Source organism: Lithobates pipiens, unplaced genomic scaffold (genome assembly GCF_037356315.1).
Source record: "Lithobates pipiens isolate NorthernLeopardFrog02 unplaced genomic scaffold, aLitPip1_a1.2 Scaffold_8, whole genome shotgun sequence".
In the NCBI taxonomy this organism is placed as follows: Eukaryota; Metazoa; Chordata; class Amphibia; order Anura; family Ranidae; genus Lithobates; species Lithobates pipiens.
In genome coordinates, this window is record NW_027507903.1 from 310,297,063 (window position 1) to 310,320,491 (window position 23,429).

At 41.0% G+C, this 23,429-nt stretch overlaps 1 protein-coding gene across 7 annotated transcripts in view; it reads left to right on the forward strand.

The window, feature by feature from the left end:
* SH3TC2 (SH3 domain and tetratricopeptide repeats 2) overlaps nt 1-23,429 on the forward strand; it is a 204,014-nt gene that overhangs the window by 134,337 nt on the left and 46,248 nt on the right. For all 7 annotated transcript variants that reach the window (XM_077472737.1, XM_077472739.1, XM_077472738.1 and 4 more), the window contains one exon: nt 8,969-9,164. In XM_077472737.1, the coding sequence (XP_077328863.1) occupies nt 8,969-9,164 (196 nt within the window). The remainder of the gene's footprint in view (nt 1-8,968; nt 9,165-23,429) is intronic.

The window sequence follows — 23,429 nt, forward strand, 5'->3', positions numbered from 1 at the left end:
CTCCACATTTACCCTTGATCAGTGGGATACTATTTTCACAAATCTACATAAATGTACCAAAACAACCTCAATCAGAGAATCTGCTATCAAACTACTTTCTAGATGGTATCTCACTCCTGCTACACTAAACACATTTTATCCCTCACTTTCCCCACTCTGCTTTAGGGGTTGCCCCTCACAAGGAACACTTCTACATATCTTTTGGGACTGTCCCCATATAAAAAATACTTGGCATAAGGCCAGCACTATCATAGAAAAAATATCCGGCAGAAAGATTCCTCTTACACCACAAATGTGCCTTCTATTCCTCCCTATACAAGATATCCCCATGATTACTACAAGGCTAATCCACACACTCTTCAGCTCTATTCATTGGCCCATAGCCTATAACTGGCGCTCCACTACGGTTCCTTGGCCACAAATTCTCAACCACATGTTGCACATCAAACTCTCGGAAAGAATTCACCACACGCTATATGACACAATGCCCCTCTATCAAAAGAAATGGATCCTCTGGGATACCTCCTCTTTGATTTAGTCAGGGAGGACGGAGGGGAGGCGCGGGAGAGGAGGGAAGAGGGGGGGTGAGGGATGAAGCCAATATCAGTGTTACTTTCTTGTCTTGCTTCTTACCCTTATCCCCCTAAAAACATATATGCATTTGTAAATTTTTTTCCTCTCCATACCCCAGTACTTTTGTTTGGCCTGATTACAACACTATGCAAATTTTTTTTATCTCTTCTTCTCGTCCGCCTAACTAACCATAATCCTATTGCACTTCCTGTACATCATATAATGTCAAAGATATTTGTATATTCACCTGTACCATCATTGTAACAGTTTTACACCTTAATCTTTTCCATAATAAAAATCGTTTGTAAACAAGAACTTTAATGGCATCCCAAACTTAGTCCGTAGAGTTCAATATTGCAGACATCCCAACCTGCAGAAACTCATTTCAGGGAGGTGGCAAACTCATTTCTGGGAGGTGGCAATTCGCAACCACAAACACCTCTCCACCCTTCACAGGAAAATATTTAAATCACTTTTTTAATATATTTTTCGCAGTGCTTCTGGGGAAGGGGGTGGGTGAAATGTGGACAGTGTCAGTAGTTTTTTTTTTAATTTTTAATAATTGATTTTTTTTTAAAAAAAATTTCACAATGCTTTTTGGGAGAAGGGGGTTGGGGCAGTGGACAGTGTTGGTAGGGCAGGGGAGAGTGGTGTCAGTATTTTTTTTATTAAATTTTTTTTACACTTTTTAATTTTTGTTTGAATTTGTTTACAATTTTTTTTTCGTATTTTTTAGGAGACTTTGGTGAGATGTCAGTCATGCAATGTTGCACCCAAATTGACGTCCTTTTTTCCCACAAATAGAGCTTTTATTTGGTGATATTTGATTGCCCCTGCGGTTGTTATTTTTTGCGCTATAAACAAAAAAAGAGCGACAATTTTGAAAAAAAAAAAACACAATATTTTGTTCTTTTTGCTTAAATAAATATCCCCATTTTTTTTTAAAAGCAATTTTTTTCTCAGTTAAGGCCGATATGTATTCTTCTACATATTTTTGGTAAAAAAAAAAATCGCAATAGGCGTATATTTATTAGTTTGCGCAAAAGTTATAGCGTCTACAAACTAGGGGATAGATTTATAGCATTTTTATTATTATTATTTTTTTTTTTACTAGGAATGGCAGCGATCTGCAATTTTTATCGGGACTGACACATTATGGGGCATTTTTGACACATTTTTGAGACCATTGGCATTTATACAGTGATCAGTGCTATAAAAATGCACTTATTACTGTAAAAATGTCATTGGAAGGAAAGGGGTTAACACTAGGGGCGATCAAGGGGTTAACTGTGTTCCCTGTGTGTGTTTCTAACTGTAGGGGGAGGGGACTGACCTAGAAGAAGTGACGAATCCTAGTTCCTAGCTATTAGGAACTCATGATCTGTCACTGCTCACAGAACAGAACAGGGATTTGTGTGTTTACACACACACGTCCCTGTTCTGCCTCTCGTGCCTGTGATCGCTCATGGCATGCAGTCATCGTGACCGATGGCCACGAGCATCGACACCCCCGCAGTGCAGCGGGCGCCTGCTATCCAGATCCCGCGAGCCGCCGTATAGATACGATGGCTCACGAGATCGTGCCAACCTGCCGCAGTATAATGATAGCGGCTGGTCGGCAAGCGATTAAAGAAAGTGCTGTTGTGCTCTGTGTTTCAATGATATCTGTGCATCCACCTTGTGGGGGGCTGTGACTACTCTTCACTCACCAGATATGTGTTTCGCTGGCCATAGACAAAGAGGTTTTTTTCTTCATTCAGCCAGTGAATAAAAAAACTGATTTCTCCATCTACACAAGCCAGGTAGATGAACCATTTCCCCACTGGGAAATTGTATTGTTACATTGGGACTCACCGCTGTTACACTGATTAGACTGATCAGCATGCTTCCAGCATCTCTCTTTAGCAGAAGTTGATCAAACATCTGTCAACTGGGGACAGCCCCACACGTATCAAAATTCGGAAGGTCTCTGCTGAACCGACAAAATTCTGATACATCTATGGCCAGCTCAAGATAGAGCCCACCACTAGAAGGCAGTTATAGTGCATCAGTTATGGAGCAGTCTAAAGTGTAATGCCCTGTGCACATGGTCGGACTTTCCGACAAAATACATCAGATTTTTTTCCGACAGATTTTGTGCCAAACTTGTCTTGCATACGCACGGTCGGACAAAGTTGTTGGAAAATGCCATCGTTCTCAATGAGGTGACGTAAACCACGTATGTCAGGACTATAAATGGGCCAGTAGCCAATAGCTGTGTGCTCTTCATTTATTCTGAGCATGCGTGGCACTTTGTCCATCAGAATTTAAATGATCAGATTTTGTTGTCGAAAAATTTTAGATCCTGCTCTCAAACTTTGTGTTTCGGAAATTCCAACTGAAAAAGTCCGATGGAGCCCACATATGATCGGATTTTCTGACAACACGATCCGATCGCACATTTTCTGATGGAAATTCCGACCGCGTGTACAGGGCATTACAATTCTATATTGGGAAATTGGCTGATTAAGATGCAACATTTATTTAGGATTATTAAGTAAATCACAGAAAACTTCAGAGTCCTCAGAATATCCCTTTACAAGTCCAGGTAGACAGGTAGGAAATGATTCCACTTGTATCCAGGAATCTGGCCCCTAAGGCTTGATTGGCCCAACCAGGCCCTAGCAGGCATAGAAGCTGGAGGTAGTGCTAGTTTTTTTTAGCACAAACTGGCAAGCCAGTAGATCTTGTGAAAATAAATGATACATGTTAAGGGTAGGGTTGGGTTCCCTAATCCAACTGCCCAAAGAATGATAGGTGTAGGCTCCCGAAGAATGCTTAGAAGTTTGCTCTCTTCATATTCTCTAAATACATGAGGAATTGGTAAATGGAAATGTATCATGTGGTCGTTGATTCCTGAGCTCTGATGCCACTCATAGATTATGGAATGGTGTTACTGAGACAGCATGCAATTATTAAAAAATGTTATTTGTGCCAGTATGTTTTCTTTAAAGATATGTTGGTACAGCAATTCATTAAACAAGCATGATAAACACATTTGTGTTTTAACACCAACGCGTCATCTAGATGGTGGATTCCAGCTGTTTTACTGGTTGAAGTGCAGTCAATATGCATTTATAGGAATATATCTTATTTTTATGTGTTTTTTTCTATAATAAAATAAATTGAACTCCTACTGTTTTATGTTTCCCCTGCTCCACCCCTAAATTACTTTGTGGGAGGCATAACTCTAAATATAAATAGTTTATACAAATGATATACATTAATTGATAAAAAAAACAAAAAAAAAAACATAATGGAAAGAAAATAGAAAATCAGTATACCATGTAGAGGATTGGAGCTATATAGCTATACAGTTATGCCTGGAATGTATAATCATTTTAAGGCATATAGAAATATAACCACATGATCAGTTAGATAAATGGTTCAATTGACTCCCTTTATTCTGCTCATAATTTCATTGAAAAATCAGTAGTAATAGTCTGTACTTATTATTATACTCTCATGTTCAGATTTCACATGAAAGGCTGGGGGAGCCAACACTAGCTAAAGTTATATTAGTTTCATATTTCATACACTTAACGTATATTTTGGGAGAGACAAGACGCTCACTGTAGCGTATTTTGAATTAAGTAGGGCATGTTTTGACCCCCTGTTTATTTTGCCTTCAGAATACAATGACACATCAGGGAGGATTCCTTCATCTACATTGAATGTGTGGATGGGGGAATCGGTTCCGTTTATTTCGACTGAACAAAAAAATAAAAAATAAAAAAATGGAACCATGTATGCCAGCTGTCGCTTGACAATCTGCCCCATTGGAAAAGTTCGCTAAACTTCCTGTCCAAGTGACAACTGTAATATTTTGAACCTCCATCACTTTCTGTCCCAGTAACCCTAGTCACATGAACAAAGAGAGAGAGAGAGAATCTCCCGGACAAAGAAAAAGATCACAAAAATGAGATTTGGCAACAAGGCGCTGCTACCTAACACTTATCAATGGAATTTGATAGTTCTATCAAAAAGTAATTATTCTGCTAGGATACAATGAAAAATGTGTAATGACGAAATGGGCTTGTAGGATGACGTCTCCCAATTTGTACAAAAGGAGCCTTCAATTAAAAAATGAATGCAACTAGATATATGTAATGCACAGGAAAACAGTCACGCCAAAGCCTCATACACATGATCAGACTTCAAACAAACTTTTCCGTGTATTTCTATACAAATGGCGTTGGCCGTGAACTTGGTAAGCATACACACAGCAGGACTTTTTCAGCCAACTTTCACTAAATCACGTGATTTTTCAGCTTTTTACCACTACCCTTTGGTCAACTTCTGTATTGTTGTCTGATCTTTTGCATTGGTTCTGAGCATGCGTGTTTGTACTTTTGGACTAAAGTCCTATGGACTTGTGTACACACAATAGGATTTTGCACCATTGGACTTTTGTTGCTGGAAAGTTTGTCTGTTTGCACAGTGAAAACATTTGTCTGATGAAAACCGATGTCCGATGGAGCTTACACACGGTCGGATTTTTCCTTAAAACAGGTCATTTGCATGTTTGTTGTCAAAATGTTTGATCATGTGTGTGGGCCTTTACAGTGTTGTACAAAATGTATTTTATTTAATGGCCTTGGGGTGACCATATATGTTACAACCTGACCATACAATCTTTGTACAATCAACATTATATTTACCAAAACTATGTAATATAAACACCAACCTAATCTAACCTACCAATCAAGTTGTATCCAACAGGCAGATCCTTCCACTATATGGTTTTTGTAGATCTAAAGAAATTGTACAGAACTGGAACACTGTAAAGGCCTGTACACACAGTCTGACTTTTTGACAACAAACATGCAAAAAAAGCCCCATACACACTATCAGATTTCTGCCGATTTTTGTCTTCAGATTTACCAAATCCATATAATATGAGGTCAAACCTTAGGAGTTTCAATTTGTATGCAATCAGGCAGGCCCTTGCACTGGTTTTTGTAAATCTGAAGACAAACATCAGCAGAAAATCTGATAGTGTGTATGTGGCTTTAGCTGTTTTAAGGCAACATCCGACTGTGTGTACGCTCCAAACTTTTTCGGTTTTCAACAGACAAAAGTTTGTTCTGCAAACAGACAAACTTTTTGGCAACATAAATCCGATGGTGTACAGAAAACCATCAAACTTAAATCCAAAGTACAAACACGCATGCTCAGAACCAATGCAAAAGATCAGACAACAATACAGAAGTTGACCAAAGGTGGTGGCAAAGAGCAGAAAAACCACGTGATTTTGTGAAAGTTCGTTGAAAAAGTCCTGCCGTGTGTATGCAACACAAGTTCACAGCCAACGCCCTTTGGACAGAAATCCACGGAAAAGTTTGTTTGAAGTCCGATTGTGTGTATGAGGCTTTACAGTAATATTTTTTTTAAATAAATGCTGATCTTTATTTGATCAATGCACATTATGTAGACCTGCCTCTGAAAGATATAAGTGTATTCAAAACTAAACAAATATTAAACAGGTGTTCCGGGCATAAATGCCTGAACGTATAGGGCACTAAACATAAGTACCACTTGGTATAGCGGTGAGCCTTGTCCAGCCACAGTGTATTTCAGCCTGCCATAGACTATGATTGGCTGCAGGCAGTGAGGCTGAATACTGCATCTGTGCAACCCAGGTGTACGAAAATGTTAGGATTGGATGCACACAGTCTAAATGCTCAGTATGCAAGGGACCCAAGACAGATAAACAAATATTCTGTATGCACAGAGAAATCTGTGACTAGCAACTATCCTGAGGTCTGACTTCAGCCCTTCTGTACTGTAAACTTCCCAGATTAGGCCTTATTCACACTGGCACCGTCAAACCATTTATATGCTTTTAGAGGATATTTCTATATGCATACAGTGCCTTGAAAAAAGTATTCACACCCCTTGAAATTTTCCACATTTTGTCATGTTACAACCAAAAACGCAAATGTATCTTATTGGGATTTTATTTGATAGAACAACACAAAGTGGCACATAATTGTGAAGTGGAAGGAAAATGATAAATGTTTTTCAAATTTCTTTACAAATAAATATATGAAAAGTGTGGCGTGCATTTGTATTCGGCCCCCCCTTGCACGCCACACTTTTCATATATTTATTTGTAAAGCCTCATACAAACGATCAGCGTTTGTACAAACTTTCCCACGGACTTTTGTACAAAGGGCGTTGGCCCTGAACTTGTTAAGCATACACACGATCAGACTTTTTCAGCCAACTTTCACCAAATCACGTTGTTTTTCTGCTGTTTACCGCTACCTTTGGTCAACTTCTGTATTGTTGTCTGATCTTTTGCATTGGTTCTGAGCATGCGTGTTTGTAAATCCGATGGTTTTCTGTACACATGATTGGACTTTGCTCCATCTGACTTTTGTTGACGGAAAGTTTGTCCGTTCGCACAGCCAGCAAAAGTCAGATGAAAACCAAAAAAGTTTGTCCGATGGAGCGTACACACGGTCGGATGTTGCCTTAAAACAGCGAATTTGCATGTCTGTTGTCAAAAAGTCTGATTGAATGTATGGGCCTTATCACATACAATCCCAATAAAATACATTTACATTTTTGGTTGTAACATGACAGAATGTGGAAAATTCCAAGGGGTATGAATACTTTTTTAAATGCACTGTATAAATGCTAAACTCATTATGAAAGACTAATGCCCCGTACACACGAGCGGACTTTTCAACATCCAAAGTCCGAAGGACCGAGTCCGTCAGACTATCCGATCGTGTGTGGGCTGCAACGGACTTTTGATTCGCCAAAGTCTGACGGACTTTAGAAATGAAGCATGCTTCAAATTTTCCCGAAGGAACTCCGCCGGACCCGGTCCCCTTCGAAAACTCCGCTCGTGTGTATGCTACTCCGACGGACTAAAACCGACGCTAGGGCAGCTATTGGCTACTGGCTATGAACTTCCTTATTCGAGTCGGGTCGTACGTCATCACGTTCGAATCCGTCGGAGTTTAGTGTGATCGTGTGTGGCCAAGTCCGTTCGGCCGAAAAGTCTGTCAGAACTCCGTCGGAACTCCGGCGGAACTCCGGCGGAACTCCTTTGGAAGTCTGTCGGACATAAGTCCTCTCGTGTGTACGGGGCATTACAAAACCCTCCAGTAGCGCTTTTAGCGTTGCAGAGGCTTCCATCTTCACCCATTTTTTCCGGGTTCGCACGCTGTGGCCGCTTGAATGACCGAGCCATGATTATGTCACTCCCGTGCATGAGCATGGGAGTCTCGGCTATGGCACATAGCTCTGAAGGAACGGCACGGGTATGCCGTTCCTTCAGAGCGCATGTGCCAGTGACATCACTGGCTTCTGCTCACTAGAATATCTCCAAAATGGTGCACCTTTAGGAGATATTCATTTTACCTACAGGTATGTTTTTTTTATAAGCTTTCCTGTAGGTAAAAATCAAAATACGAAGTTTACTATCGCTTTAAACGGTATGCATCTAACTCACTCTAAAGCAAGAATTTCTAAAAGCAATAAAACAGATCTGGAAAGCATAAAAGTTGTTTATACATCCCAGAGAACTTTTACTCTGTTTAAAAGAGCTAAATACAGGAATGCAAATGTCAATATAGTCATAGTTTTCTAGTTTTTTTTTTGCATTTGGCAAGAAGATAAGGCCATATTCTGATGTTCAGGCCCTGTTCACCTCCTTAGCTGCATTAATGTTGTACTCTATGTTAGGAATGTATTGTTACAACTGTATTAAATATGCATTAAGCAGGACTTTCTCAAAGCCACTGCACCCACAATCCATATGAAAACTGGAGATGTAACAAAGCCTTAAAGTGTAACTAAAAGCAAAACTTTTTTTACAATTTTGGATAGAGTATAGGAGGTTACAGCTCCTATCAGTTCTTTTTTTGACATCTGTGTTCCTTTGGGGAGATTTCTCTTCAATTTCTGTCCCATAGCCAAAACAGAAAATTAAGGAATCCTGGTGTGTCACCAGGGTCACCATTGGAACACTTCATTTCTATTAAATGTGGTGTCAACCAAATCTTTAGGATTTTCTTTTACGTTCCGTTTTGATGATAACTGTAAACATAGAGAGGGTGAATCTCCCTTACAGGGGCACAGACAGCAATAAACAGGATTGCGATCCCTCTCCACTTTATCCAAAACTAAAAAAAAAAATACTTAAGTGATAAACTCATACTGAAGACAAAATAAAACCTTCACAAGAGTATGCAGGACAAATTGAAGTAAATTAAAATAATAAAACTACATCCTGGTACCTTTTTTTTTGCTTTTTGATTGAGATGCTGAATACAAAATTTTAAAAATGTCACGGTAAACTTATAAACTGTGTTAATATTCATATCCTATTGTACCCCAGGGTCAGGGCAGTGTACTGCGAGAGAAAGTCATACAGCAACAGAATGGGATGAACTGAGCTACTGCAGGGGAGATGCCATTGAAGTTGTTGGTTTCTTTGTGCCTGGGCTCAAGTGGTTTGTTGGAAGGTGTCCTTCAACTGGAGTGATTGGTTTTGTACAAACAAGACATGTGGATCCAAACTGTCTGAAAGCTTTGTAAGTATTAGAGCATACTATTACCTACATAACAACAGATTTTTTTTTTCCATGAAGGCCAGTATTTGTGCACAGACCTACAGTATGTGAATAGAAATTGTTAGTGCTACCCCTGAAATACAAGATAGCTAAAATATATTAAAAGACAGGTAGAGAATGGTTGAAACCCTTTATCAGTTGTTTTTGCCATTTTGACCAATAGGTGAGATACACATTTATTGTTTGTCCTGTAGACACAACAGGAAATCTCCATATCGTGGGCACAGAAACCATAGAAAGGTTCTACCCTTTCACCACTCTAAAAAATAAAAAAATAAGGAGATTTGACTTTACGTACATTTGATAAATTTGACCCTCATACTAGTTCTGTTAAACCATAAAATACATGAAAAGCTATTCAAATAATACCCAACATTCTTGGTTTTTAACCACTTGCTTACTGGGCACTTAAACCCCCCTCAGTCCCAGACCAATTTTCAGCTTTCAGCGCTGATGCACTTTGAGTGACAATTACGCGGTCATACAACACTGTACCCAAATGAAATTTTTATCATTTTTTTCCCACAAATAGAGCTTTCTTTTGGTGGTATTTAGTTACAGCTCGGAGTTTTATTTTTTGCTAAACAAACAAAAAAAGATGCAAAAAAAAAAAAAAAAAAAAATCATGTTTTAATAGTTTGTTATAAAATTTTGCAAACGGGTCATTTTTCTCCTTCATTGAAGTGCGCTGATTAGGCGGCACTGATAGGCTGCATTGGTGGGCACTGATGGGCTGCATTGGTGGGCACTGATGGGCTGCATTGGTGGGCACTGATAGGCTGCACTGGTGGGCACTGATAGGCATAGTTAAGGCGGCACTAATAGGCACAGATAAGGCGGCACCGATGGGCACAGATAAGGCGGCACTGATGGGCAAAGATGGGCACAGATAAGATGGCACGGATGGGTGGCACGGATAAGTGGCACGGATGGGTGGCACGGATGGGCACTGATAGGTACCACAGATAGATGGGACTGATGGGCACTGATAGGTGGCACTGATAGGTGGCTCTGATAGGTGGCACTGCTGGGCACTGATGGGCGGCACTGCTGGGCACTGATGGGCGGCACTGCTGGGCACTGATGGGCGGCACTGGGGTGCAACACCTTTGAGGCAGATTTTGGGTGGCACTGTGGGTGGCACTGCTGGGTGGCACTGTGGGCACTGCTGGGTGGCACTGTGGGCACTGCTGGGTGGCACTGTGGGCACTATGGGCACTGCTGGGTGGCACTGACAGGGGGGCACTTACTTTATTTCAGGATGGCACTGCGGGTGGCAGGTGGGCACTGGCAGGGGGCAGGTGTCCGTTTAAATTGCTGGCCGTGATCGGGACTGATGTCCCGAACACGGCCGCCGGCGATCGGCTTTTTTTTTTTCTCCTCGCGCTGTCAGCGCGAGGAGGAATACTAGCCGATTACCGGCTCCGTTTTATCACATGATCAGCTGTCATTGGCTGACAGCTGATCACGTGATAAGGGGTCGGGATCGACCCCTTACACGGATCGGTGATCAGGCGAGTCTCACGGACTCGCCGATCACAGAGCGCGCCGCGCGCGCCCCTCAGGGGGCGCGCAGGCCGCTCGTAACCGGGACCACGTCAATAGACGTAGTCCCGGAAATGTGGGTCCGCGCTGTTGCCGTCATTTTGCAATAGTGCGGATCCCAAGTGGTTAAAGAGTCAGCCTACCCAGATAGGATAGCTCAGATGTTGGTAAGGTGTATGCTCTTAGGCTTAATCACTTCTTGGCTTCTTATTTGGTAGTCTTATGCCTTTTTTAGATGTTATCTAATGTAAAAACAAAAGGAAGATGCCAGAATATTATGACAAAGTGGGAAGGATTCCCCCATCCACCTAAATTGTATGGTTGGGAGAATCTATTGAGTTTTTCGATCAGTCCACTGGCAGATAAAAAAAATTACACTTGTATGGCCAGCTTAAGCTTACATTTATCAGCATGCTCAAAGCTGTGTGGCTATGCCTGGAAGAGCTCTTAAGCCCCATACACACGATCAGAAATTCTGCCAGCAAAAGTCGGATGTGAGCTTTTGGTCAGAAATTCTGACCGTGTGAATGCTCCATCGGACTTTTTCTGGCAGAATTCCAGCCACCAAAAGATTGAGAGCAGGTTCTCTATTTTTCGGTCGGAAAAAGTTCCGATGTGTACAAATTCCGACACGCAAAATTCCTACGCATGCTCAGAAACCATTCGACGCATGCTCGAAAGCACTGAACTTCATTTTCTCAGCTTGTCGTAGTGTTGTAAGTCACCTCGTTCTTGGCGGTCGAAAAAGTTCAGAGAACTTTTGTGTGACCTTGTGTATGCAAGCCAAGCTTGAGCGTAATTCCGTCAGAAAAACCATCCAAGTTTTTTCCGACGGAAAATCCGCTCGTATGTACACGGCATACTTGTCTCACCCTGAGGGGCAAAACTAGACCTGCCAAATGTAAATGCTGGTAACCCCTGGCACTATGTAGCTGATTGGATATGAAAATAATGTGATCCCTGAACATTCACACCTTCAGGAGTAATGAGAGGCCTTCTAAATATTTTGCACTAAATGCTCCAGCTTGACAGCTCAGGGCCCAAACAGCCAATGCTGCACATAGTCTACTGGCCAGTCAGACACTTTCAGAGCTAGCAGTATAGGCCTGGTTTAAAATGCTCACACATGTATCTTTGCCTGTGTTTTCTGTTAGGCTGTGACACCTGTTAAAACATTAAAAACCCCTAGGGTGTGTTGGTGAATGCTTACGCATCCCTTAGAAGAGCCCACTATACCAGAGCCTTCTGCAAGGGTAGGGCTACATGTGGAAATTGTGGCTACTGTAATTGTAACTTTTTTTGCAACACATTACTGTTCCCCCTTCAGTACACATCTTGTAAAAACAAATGGGCCCTCTGAGTGTTGAACAGGAATGCTCAGTGATTGTTGCAAGATACACATAGATACTTATTGGAAAAATCCACAAATCTGTATATGAGCCACAGTAATGGCAAGATGCAAGATGGCAAGCATATAAAAGTAAAAATTGTATTAAAAAAAGAGTTTTGTAGTAAGCACGTATTATAATGTTAGAAATACTTTACTAATAAGTTAATAATATTAACTTAAAATATGTGCTCTTTCAAAATATAGAATCATTTCCCTTATACAATAGGATATGCTGGGTTTAACAAAAAAAATAACTGTACAAGCAATATGTCTCTAATGGGTTGCTTCTCCTGGTTTATACCCATTGAACTGCCATTATTTTTCAGCTATGCTGTTCCTATTTATGTTAAAAAACAAAACAAACAAAACCATAGCCCTTACTTCCAAAGAATGCCAGACTGGCACACCAGGTTTTTGAGCTGATATCTACACAGCAAGAATGTCAAAAATAGTGCATTATTTCCAGGGGTGTCTTTAATATTGATTGGACCCTGGGCAAAACTTATCTTGGGGCCGCCCATGCAGTTTTGCTCTCCGCCTGCTCTGAGACATACAATAAATAGCAGCTAGACTCAAAATCAGTTTACTGAATTAGATCAGGCAGCTATTGCGATTGGTTGCCAGAGGTTACAGTGTATAATTACCAATCACTGACTGGTTGCTAGAGGTTACAGCACACATTACGGCTCACTGATTAGTTGCTTGAGGTTATAGCACATGATTTTTGCTTGCTTATTGGTAGCTAGAGATTACTGTGGATTTGACCTCAGTGGGGCATGATATACATATCAATGCCACCGGCCACCGCTATTTAAATATGAATGCCGTCGCTATTTACATATGAATGCTGGTAATTTACATGTAAACACAGGGTCAGTCATCTGTACACAATAATAGGGCAGATCTGGGCAGCATTAGTAGCAGCACTTCACACTGAGATATTGGGACACAGCACAGGACTAAAACCTCAAGGGATGAATAAAATTTAAACCAGGATAGTTGGCAAGTATGAGGCAGCTGCTTTGGGCCCAGGGCAGCTACCCCTTTTGCCCTGCCTTAAAAACGGCCCTGATTATTTCTTCTATTGGTAAATGTATAGAGTTGTGCTAAATGAAAAAACAGTACAAAACCAAAAAACAAAAAACAAAAGTTTAGAAGAATGTCCACAAGTAATGTGACGATAAATCTTATTTCCAAGTGTTATGATGATATTCCTGATGTGCATCTTCACCATCCAGCACCATAGAAAGTGATCTGTGCATCAATGCCACCACCAAAGGCAGAAATAACTGCTTACCAGCTCCAAATCCCCTCTCACTACAAGAGGTTGTCTCACTTATGGCTATAACCCATACAAGGCCTTTAATGGTTCCTGGAGCTCTCCTGTGTCTAGCGAACTCCTTAACATGGTACAATTGCAACAGCGGTACGATTGTTTCTTATATGCTGATATCAGCATATATACTGATATCATATTAATTTGAAGACACTCACACTGGATCATTATCATATTCATTTGAAGACACTCACACTGGATCATTTATAGAATCACTTTGTATTAGTGCACTTATATAACACAGTTCCCTTTTTCTCTTTGCTTTGACTTACAAGCATAGCAAAACAAGTAAAATGCAGAAAACATGGCAGAGCACATGTTAACAAAGTGTGTTTTTTCATAAGTTCATAGTGTCGGTGCAGTCTTTTTTTGTGTATTTTATGGATTTAATTGAGTTCCGATCAGAGAGGGGATACAGCTGGACATCTGGAATATATATTTGTAGGCAGATTTGTGCAAACCAAGAACTTTTTTTTTTCTTTTTTGCGGTCATCTTTTCAAACCTAGATATAGAGACAAAAGGAATATAAATTGCTTTAAAGTAGTGTAGCAGCCTGATGTTTAGGCAGGGTTGCTCTTAAATTTATTTGCCAAGTGATAATTGCCTTGGCCAATTGCTAGGAGATCAACTGACTGCACCAATTCTGGAATTGCTGCACTTCTCTCTTCTGTCGCCGGATGGCCAGGTACCTTGTGGCATTAGATAAGACAAGGGCATTACAAGGACAGATTAGGAATATATGAGGTATCTCAGCCAATGGGCAGGGATTTTCTTCTGTTCCTTGGCCTGCTGGGAGAGCCTATTTATTTGGTGGAGTTAGGGGATTGGGGTTCTGTGCCACCTGGACGGCTGTCTGGGAGGATGTGTGTTGTACTGCCCTAGGCTGTTAGGCCAGAGACCTGGGGCCTCTCCCGGGGGCATCCGGTAGCTAGGCTGCCTGAGGGGCCTATCCAGAAGCAAGAGAGCAGCGTAGGGTTAGGAGAAGTTACCAGAAGTGACGGTTCTGCTGGCCGGTTAGGGGTAGAGGGGAAGCTGTTGCCACTAAGGGACCATCAACCTTGTTACCAGGGTCCACTGTGAGTAGCTGAAGCATGTACCAGAGCAGTGTTCTCACCAACCGGGGACAGTGAAGAATCAGGAAACTTCAGCAGGCGCCAAGCCAGGGACCCAGCCAGCGGAGGTGACACTTGCAGAGCAGTGTTGTGTGTCAAGCCAGGGATCAAGCAGGCCTGTGGAGTGACACAGAGTGGAGGCGCTCAGGGAATTCAGTGGCAGTGGATCAGCAAGTCTAGTGAGAGAGACTGGGAGCTCAGTTGAGTGAAGATCTACAAGAGGAGATTGTAGAGGAAGTAAAGGAGTTTGTTACAACTTGTGTTAGAAACTGTTACAAGACTGTTGTCATAGGAGACAGCGATCCTACTCATGCAGATGTGGTATATTGCTGGATGCCTTTCCCTGCATTGCTGTCTGCCTATAGAAGTCTCATAGTCTGCAAGTGCTAAAGGGTGTCCTGACCCTAACCCTCTTTTCCACAGTTCTGTTTAAGACAGAATAAATCTCTTTGCATTCAAGAAGTGTCTTGCGCCCATTAATTCACCTTTCATTGCACCCACCATGCCTCGTAACCCACTCTACAGAGAAGGATGTCAGCTATCCCTAACTCTGGAGGTCACCATTAGGCCAGGAGAGGCCCAGGACTTGGCTACAGTAGATTTCCAGGATAACATTGGAATTGATTCAAGGACAAAAATACAGCTGTCCTTTAACTGCAGCTACAAAGTGGGGAAGGTAAGCTGCATGTAAGGCTAGGACATATTTTAATTTAAATTTTTAATTTCTAATCTGAAAAATGCTCCCACCTCAACTGTATTTTTATCCTTAAATCAATTCTCAGCATCCTCTGAGTGCTGTCCACATTGACAAATACTTACCGTCCTTGTTCGAGTGATCTTTACTGTGTAACACTGCCCAATGCAACAAAGCCTTTTCAGCAAAAGCATCCTATTCCTAATGCACATGAGTGGTGCACCCCTATTCCTTCCTATAAGCAAACCATACTTGCCTGGACCACTGCAGACCTCCATGGGTATGGCTCATCCAGTGAGGCCGCAGTGCACATGTGCACTAAGATGAGATTCCCTCGGAGAGGCTTGCTGGAAAAACTGTGTAGCTCCGAGTAGGGCCACACAGTAAAGATCACTGGAATGCGGACAGTGGGAACAGTTGGGCAGCAGTTAGGGGTGGGGAGATTCACTAAAGGACAACTATACCAAATGAGCAATAGTCTTTTTTTTTCCCAGGCAAGTAAGGATCCTCTGGCCAAGCTTATTTTTAGGTCAAATTGATTTTGTACACCACTTACCTATTAGCAATAGAGCTCTCACCTGGCTATAGCTTGAAATGTTAGACTCCATGATGGTTTCACCTAGCCAAAAGCTGAAGAGGGCATATCTCACATTTAGGGCATAAGTCAGTGTAATTCAATACCCCCGATGTCAACCCAAAATTCTGTTTGTCTTGAACAATGAACCTAAACTGAATGCAGTTCTCTTTCTACAAGAAGCCACTTGGAGGTGCTATTGCTCAACAACCACTGCATTAACGTCGTGATGGCTCATAAAACATACAGTGACCGACAGCTCTAGATGCTCAAACTAATGTGGTACTGGGAGTAAAACACATCTATCCAGGAATCAAACCTCCCTAACCTCTCTTTTATAAAAATAACAGCAGTGCTGGACTCCTTGCTGGCAAGTTTTTTGCATTTTTCATAGCTAAGTGGTTACTGATGTTGGTAAATGTTCGGTCCAACATGAATCCCTAAAATAGAATAATGCCTTGTTTTGCTATCTGATACTGCATTGTATTAAACTTACAGATTGTTAGTACTAGTGCTTTTGTCAGTCCCAAATGGATTTTCACTGATAGAAATCAGACCTTTTCTAGTAAAATGCCTTTGTTTTTATCCAGACATTCACTCCCTAAATGGCCAAAACTATTAAATGTAACTGGCATCATGAAACACCTCATAAAAATTAAATGCCGTACTATTTGGCATGCACGTGTAGATGCTAAATTAAATTATCCTTTTAAAGTATTGAATTTATTATATCATAAAGAATATCATACTATATATATGCAACCTGTTTTGGCATTGTAATATGTAAACAGGACATTAGAAGTATTTTTTGGAAATAAGCCCCAGAAGAATAGATAGTTGGAGTCTGACAGGTGTAATTTGATAAGCTAATTGAAGAAAATAATGCAGATTATTTATATTTGATAGGTAGTAGATTTCATTATAGACACCATACACCAATCTGTTCATGGGCTTTCAATTTAAGAAAAACGTATTTTAATCTCTTCTTACATGTCAAATTCCTAGTTTGGCAAATAAATATTGTATTTTGATATTTTAGTGGGCTGTGGTAAATAGATTTATAGGTGCATGTGACCCTTCATTCTTCAGCCCCAGCACTCCACTTTTTCAAGTTCTCTATCGACCCCTGTTTGAAAAATACAGGTATATAGTTCGGGCAGTGGCCCCTTCAAGCTTGGAGTAGTAAAGCCTGGGCATTCTTGGGGCCACGTCATAGGTTACCCTGTTGGTGACTGACAGGTACATCGGAGGAAGGAGGAGGACTCTGGCTGCATTTATAGCCACGGTTTAGCCCCAATAACCAGGCTTAAGGGGGTATGGGGTGTGATTTAACAGGATCTGTGGCTGGGGTTTTTTAGCTGAGGGGAGCCAGAGAGAAAATGAGACATACTGTTTGGAAACATGTGAGAACCCTAGGGTTACACAAGTCAGGCAAGTGGGGGAGCAGAGGGAGAGGGAGCAGCCAGAGAAGATGGTCAAGGTGCAGACTCCATTCAGTCATAATAGCTGCCAGGGGCATTGTGGCCTACCTCTCATCTGCCTCCATCCAGCCTACAAGAGTGATCATCAGACTGGATGCAGAAGGACATTTATTACACGTCAGAGCTCTGAGCTCTGAGACTACCCTGAACTCTGAGACAACACACAAGAGATTACCCTCTTGTGTTTTAAACACTTGTTTGGGGACCCTATTTCCTAAGTATCTTAATCTCTGGGACCACTACACTCTTTCACTATGGATTGTTTGGAACACTCTGCAAAGATACCTTTACCCTTGAGGATTACAAGTACAGTGCCTTGCAAAAGTATTCACCCCCTTGGCTTTTTACCTATTTTGTTACATTCCAGCTTTTAGTTCATTTTTTTTTTAATCTGAATTATATGTGAGGTATTAGAAGACAATAGTCTAAGTTGGTGAAGTAAACTTAGAAAAATATATACATAAAACTATTTTTCAGAAATAAAAAACTGATAATTGGCATGTGCGTATGTATTCACCCCCTTTGTTATGAAGCCCATAAAAAGCTCTGGTGCAACCAATTACCTTCTAAAGTTACGTAATTAGTGAAATGATGTCCACCTGTGTGCAATCTAAGTGTCACATGATCAGTCATTACATATACACACCTTTTTGAAAGGCCCCAGAGGCTGCAACACCTAAGCAAGAGTCACTACTAACCAAACACTGCCATGAAGACCAAGGAACTCTCCAAACAAGTAAGGGACAATGTTGTTGAGAAGTACAAGTCAGGGTTAGGTTATAAAAAAGATATCCAAATCTTTGATGATCCCTAGGAGCACCATCAAATCTATCATAATCAAATGGAAAAAACATGGCACAGCAGCAAACCGGCCAAAAGATGGCCGCACACCAAAACTCATGGACCGGGCAAGGAGGGCATTAATCAGAGAGGCAGCACAGAGACCTAAGTAACCCTGTAGGAGCTGCAGAGTTCCACAGCAGAGACTGGAGTATCTGTACTTAAGACGACAATAAGCCATACACTCTATAGAGTTGGGCTTTATGGCAGAGTGGCCAGAAGAAAACCATTACTTTCAGCAAAAAACAAAATGGCACGTTTTGAGTTTGCGGAAAGGCATGTGGGAAACTGCCAAAATGTATGGAGGAAGGTGCTCTGGACTGATGAGACTAAAATGTAACTTTTGGCCATCAAAGAAAACGCTATGTTTGGCGCAAACCTAACACATCACATAACCCACAGAACACCATCCCCACAGTGAAACATGGTAGTGGCAGCATCATGCTGTGGGGATGTTTTTCAGCAGTCGGGACTGGGAAACTGGTCAGAATTGAGGGAAAGATGGATGGTGCTATATACAGGGATATTCTTGAGCAAAACCTTTACCAATCTGTGTATGATTTAAGGCTAGGACGGAGGTTCACCTTCTAGCAGGACAATGATCCCAAACACACTGCTAAAGCAACGCTTGAGTGGTTTAAGGGGAAATGTGTAAATGTGTTGGAATGGCCTAGTCAAAGCCCAGACCTCAATCCAATGGAAAATCTGTGGTCAGACTTAAAGGTTGCTGTTTACAAGCACAAACCATCCAACTTGAAGGAGCTGGAGCAGTTTTGCAAGGAGGAATGGGCAAAATTCCCAGTGGTAAGATGTGGCAAGCTCATAGAGACTTGTCCAAAGTGACTTGAAGCTGTGAAAATGGTGGCTCTACAAAGTATTGACTTTAGGGGGGTTAATAGGTATGCACATTGTCTTTTTGTTATTTTGTGCTATTTGTTGTTTGCTTCACAATAAAAAGAAAATAAATATTCAAAATTGTGGGCATGTTCTGTAAATTAAATGATGCAAATCCTCAAACAATCCATGTTAATTCCAGGTTGTGAGGCAAAAAAAACACAAAAAAATGCCAAGGGGGTGAATACTTTTGCAAGGCACTGTACCTTCATCTGAAGTTCAAGCTCTCCACTTTGAGTTTAAAAGGCTTTACAGGCGGCAGACTGTGTGGTAGAATTACTCACTGGGCCAGTAGTTAGCTACTCTATCTTCTAGTGATGTAATTATGCCCCAATACGTAGTGGCATCACTCCAAATTAGAGATATTTGGTAATGTTGATGGCTGTTTATTATTTCTGCTTGCAGTGTCATTCTCTACTCTCCTGATCCATTCCGGCAAGCCCTCTTACGTAAAGAGAATGAACGTCAGTCCTTTTCACTTCTTTGTGTCTTTGTAATATATCGCTGCCACTTTTACGACTGTCAAGTCTGTTCAACCACTGTTTACTTGGGGCTTATTGCCATTTTTAATAAAGACCAATTATAGCAATTGATGTATCAGTGTATTGCTGGGTCCAGTTGCAATTGCAAATGGTAGAAGAGCCCATCAATTACCAGCAGCTCCTACAGGCAGGTTGCCGTTTTGACTTTGTATGTTCCTTCAAAAGCATAATGGATTTTTAATGAATTAGTTATTTGGCTTTCTAAATGTCTTGCCAATGTAGATTTGGCAGCAACAAAATGTCATATGAAAACAAGCATTGTGTTTATCTGTATATTTAGTTCTAAAAGTTAAAGCATGCAGAAGGTTTTAAATCCCCTTTCTCAAATTCTAAAATTAGTTTACAGATTTTTTTTTTTTTTTGCTGCGTTTCTTATATGCCACCTACAGTGAAATATATAAAACACTATTAATTCATACCATAGCAAATATTCTATACAAATAAAAACAAGTTCATTAGGGCCGGTTCACACTGCGGGCGATGCGAGGCGACACGACTTGCCTCGCCGCGATCTGACAAGTCGCCCCCGTTCTGTACAATGGAACCGTTCTGAGAGGAGCGACTCGAGTCGCTCCGACTCAGAAAAAAGGTTCCTGTACTACTTTTGGGCGACCTCGGGGCGACTTGCATTGACTTCTATACAGAAGTCATTTGCAAGTCGCCGCTGAGGTCGCGGCAGGTCGCGGCGAGGCAAGTCGGTGTCGCCTCGCATCGCCCGCAGAGTGAACCGGCCCTAAATCAATATATGATGCATCCGCAAACATATAAAAATGTTTAGTAATTGTAATTACATAATAAAACTGGGTACTAACATTTAAAGGTAAAGTTTATCCAGGAAATATCCGATTGCCTCTTGGGGGTTCAGGAAGGATTTTTTTTTCCCTGCTGGGGCAAACTGGATCATGCTTTGCTATTTTATTTTATTTTATTTTTGCCTTCCTCTGGATCTACTGTGGGTATAGGATTGTGTATATAGGATTGTATAATTTATTACCCTTTTATTGGTTGAACTAGATGTCTTTTTTCAACCAGACTAACCATGTAACTATATAAGTGACCTGAAAAAGTATTCATACCCCTTGACATTTTCCATATTTTGTCATGTTACAACCAAAAGTGTACATGTATTTTATTGGAATTTTATGTGATAGACCAACACAAAGTGGCACATAATTATGAAGTGGAAGGAAAATGATAAATGTTTTTTTTAAATTCTTTGTGCCGTGCATTTGTATTCAGCCCCCTTTACTTTGATGCCCCTAACTAAAATCTAGTGGAACCATTTGCCTTCAGAAGTCACCTAATTAGTAAATAGAGTCCACTTGTGTGTAATTTAATCTCAGTATACATACAATTGTTCTGTGAATCCCTCAGAGGTTTGTTAGAGAACCTTAGTGAACAAAAAGCGTCATGAAGGCCAAGGAACATATCAGACAAGTCAGGGATAAAGTTGTGGAGATGTTTAAAGCAGGGTTAGGTAATAAACAAATATTCCAAGCTTTGAACATCTCACGGAGCACTGTTCAATCCATCATCCGAAAATGGAAAGAGTATGGAATAACTGCAAACCTACCAAGACATGGCCGTCCACCTAAACTGACAGGCTAGGCAAGGGGAGCATTAATCAAAGAAGCAACCAAGAGGACACACTATTCCCACCGTGAAACATGGTGGTGGCAGTATCATGTTCTCAGGATGCTTTTCTTCAGCAAGGACAAAGTTAATGGGAAGATACATCTAAATACAGAGCAATCTTAGAAGAAAACCTGTTATGATGTGTACACACAATCGGAATTTCGGCCAGCAAAAGACAGATGAGAGCTTTTCAGCGGAAAATGCGACCGTATGTATGCTCCATCGGAATTTAGCTGGCCGAATTCCCGCCAGCAAAAATTTGAGAGCATGTTCTCAATTTTTCCAACAGAATAACTTTACGATCTTGTGTATGCAATTCCGACATGCAAAACTCACGCATCCTGAGATTCAACTACGAAATGGAAGCTATTGGCTACTGGGTATTGAACTTCTTTTTTCTAGTCCCGTTGTATGCGTTGTACGTCACCGCATTGTTGATGGTCAGAATTTGGTGTGACCGTGTGTATGCAAGACAGCTTGAGCGAAATCCCATCGGAATTCCGTTAGGAAAACCATCAGAGCTTTTTCCGACCAAAATTCTGATCGTGTGTACGTGGCATTAGAGTCTGCAAAAGACTTGAGACCGGGGCAGAGGTTCACCTTCCAGTAGGACAATGACCCCAAACATACAGCCAGAGCTACAATGTAATTGTTTAGATCAAAGCATGTTCATGTGTTAGAATGGCCAAGACAAAGTCTAGACCTAAATTCTAAGGATGAGCTCAGGCATGTTTCCAATCCGCATGTGCAGAGCCCGCCAGGAAGTCGGCACTGCACAGCGCTAATCACAGGCAGTTTGACATTTTCCCAATTCGCAGCAGCAGAGATCGAGAAATGTCTCACTGCCTGTGATTAGCACTGTGCAATGCCAACTTCCTGGCCGACTCTGTGTGTGTGGGTTGCGAACATGACTGAGCTCATATATACTGAATTCAATTGAGAATTTGTGGCAAGACTTGAAAATTGCTGTTCACTGACGGTCTCCATCCAATCTGACAGAGCTTGAGTTATTTTGCAAAGATGTGCAAAGCTGGTAGAGACATACCCAAAAAGACTTGCAGCTGTAATTACAGTGAAAGGTGGTTCTACAAAGTATTGACTGGGGAGTGCTGAATACATAATGCACGCCACACATTTCAGATAATTATTTGCCACTTTGTGTTTGTCTATCACATAAAATCCCAATAAAATACATTTACGATTTTGGTTGTAACATGACAAAATGTGGAAAATTTCAAGGGGTATGAATACTTAAATCAATAATTCATCCAACAAGTAATACAGTGAAAAAAAAGAAAAATTGTGCAGAATCAATTCAACTGTATAAAATAAATCAATTATAGGTCCATAAACTACTTGGTGTTTATGGTGTTTATCAATTATAGGTCCATAAACCACGTGGTGCTTTAAACAAACATCTTCCACAAGGTGAGAAATGGAACATAAAATCTTTAATGTAGTTTAGTGTCTACTCTTCACACCCTTCACCCTGATCATCATTTGATTTGATTTGATTTGAGTGACAGATTTGATTGACCACTTATTACAAAATGGTCAAACAATGCAGGGTAACAATACTCAAAAGCACAGGAATCTCTTGGTTCCTACAATCTTCACAACATTAATGAAAAAATGCTTAATTCAAAGTGCAAAAAGAGAAAAAGTTCCTAATGTTAAACAACCTCTTTATTAAACGCGCCAGAGGGTTCACACCTGAAGATGTTCGTATAGACTAAACGCATATAAATATTTTCTTTAAATCATTCAGATACTTATAGAGTAGCTTGGGTTGAGGGGGATTAGGGTACGCATAGAAATGTTTGTATTTGCTTGCTGGGTTCTTTAGTCTTCTTACTTGCTTCTGGGGAGGTTGTACGATGCAGTGACTGTGGACTACAACAGTAGACGGCAATTGTTGTAGTAGCTTGTTGGGTACAAGTTTGCTTAGAATATAGCATCTTGGATGGTGGCTACACCATGCCTCTTGACACTGCTAAGCCTATAATTAGATCCTTATAATGTACAACACTGTACCTTTCTTCTTCTTGGTGTCCTCAGGCTGCAATTTTTATACTAATAGCAAATGTTAGCTCTCACGTAATGTTCAGTTGTACACTATAATGCTGCATAGACACGACTGGAACTTTTCGACGGACTTGGTCCGACGGACAACCAGATGGAC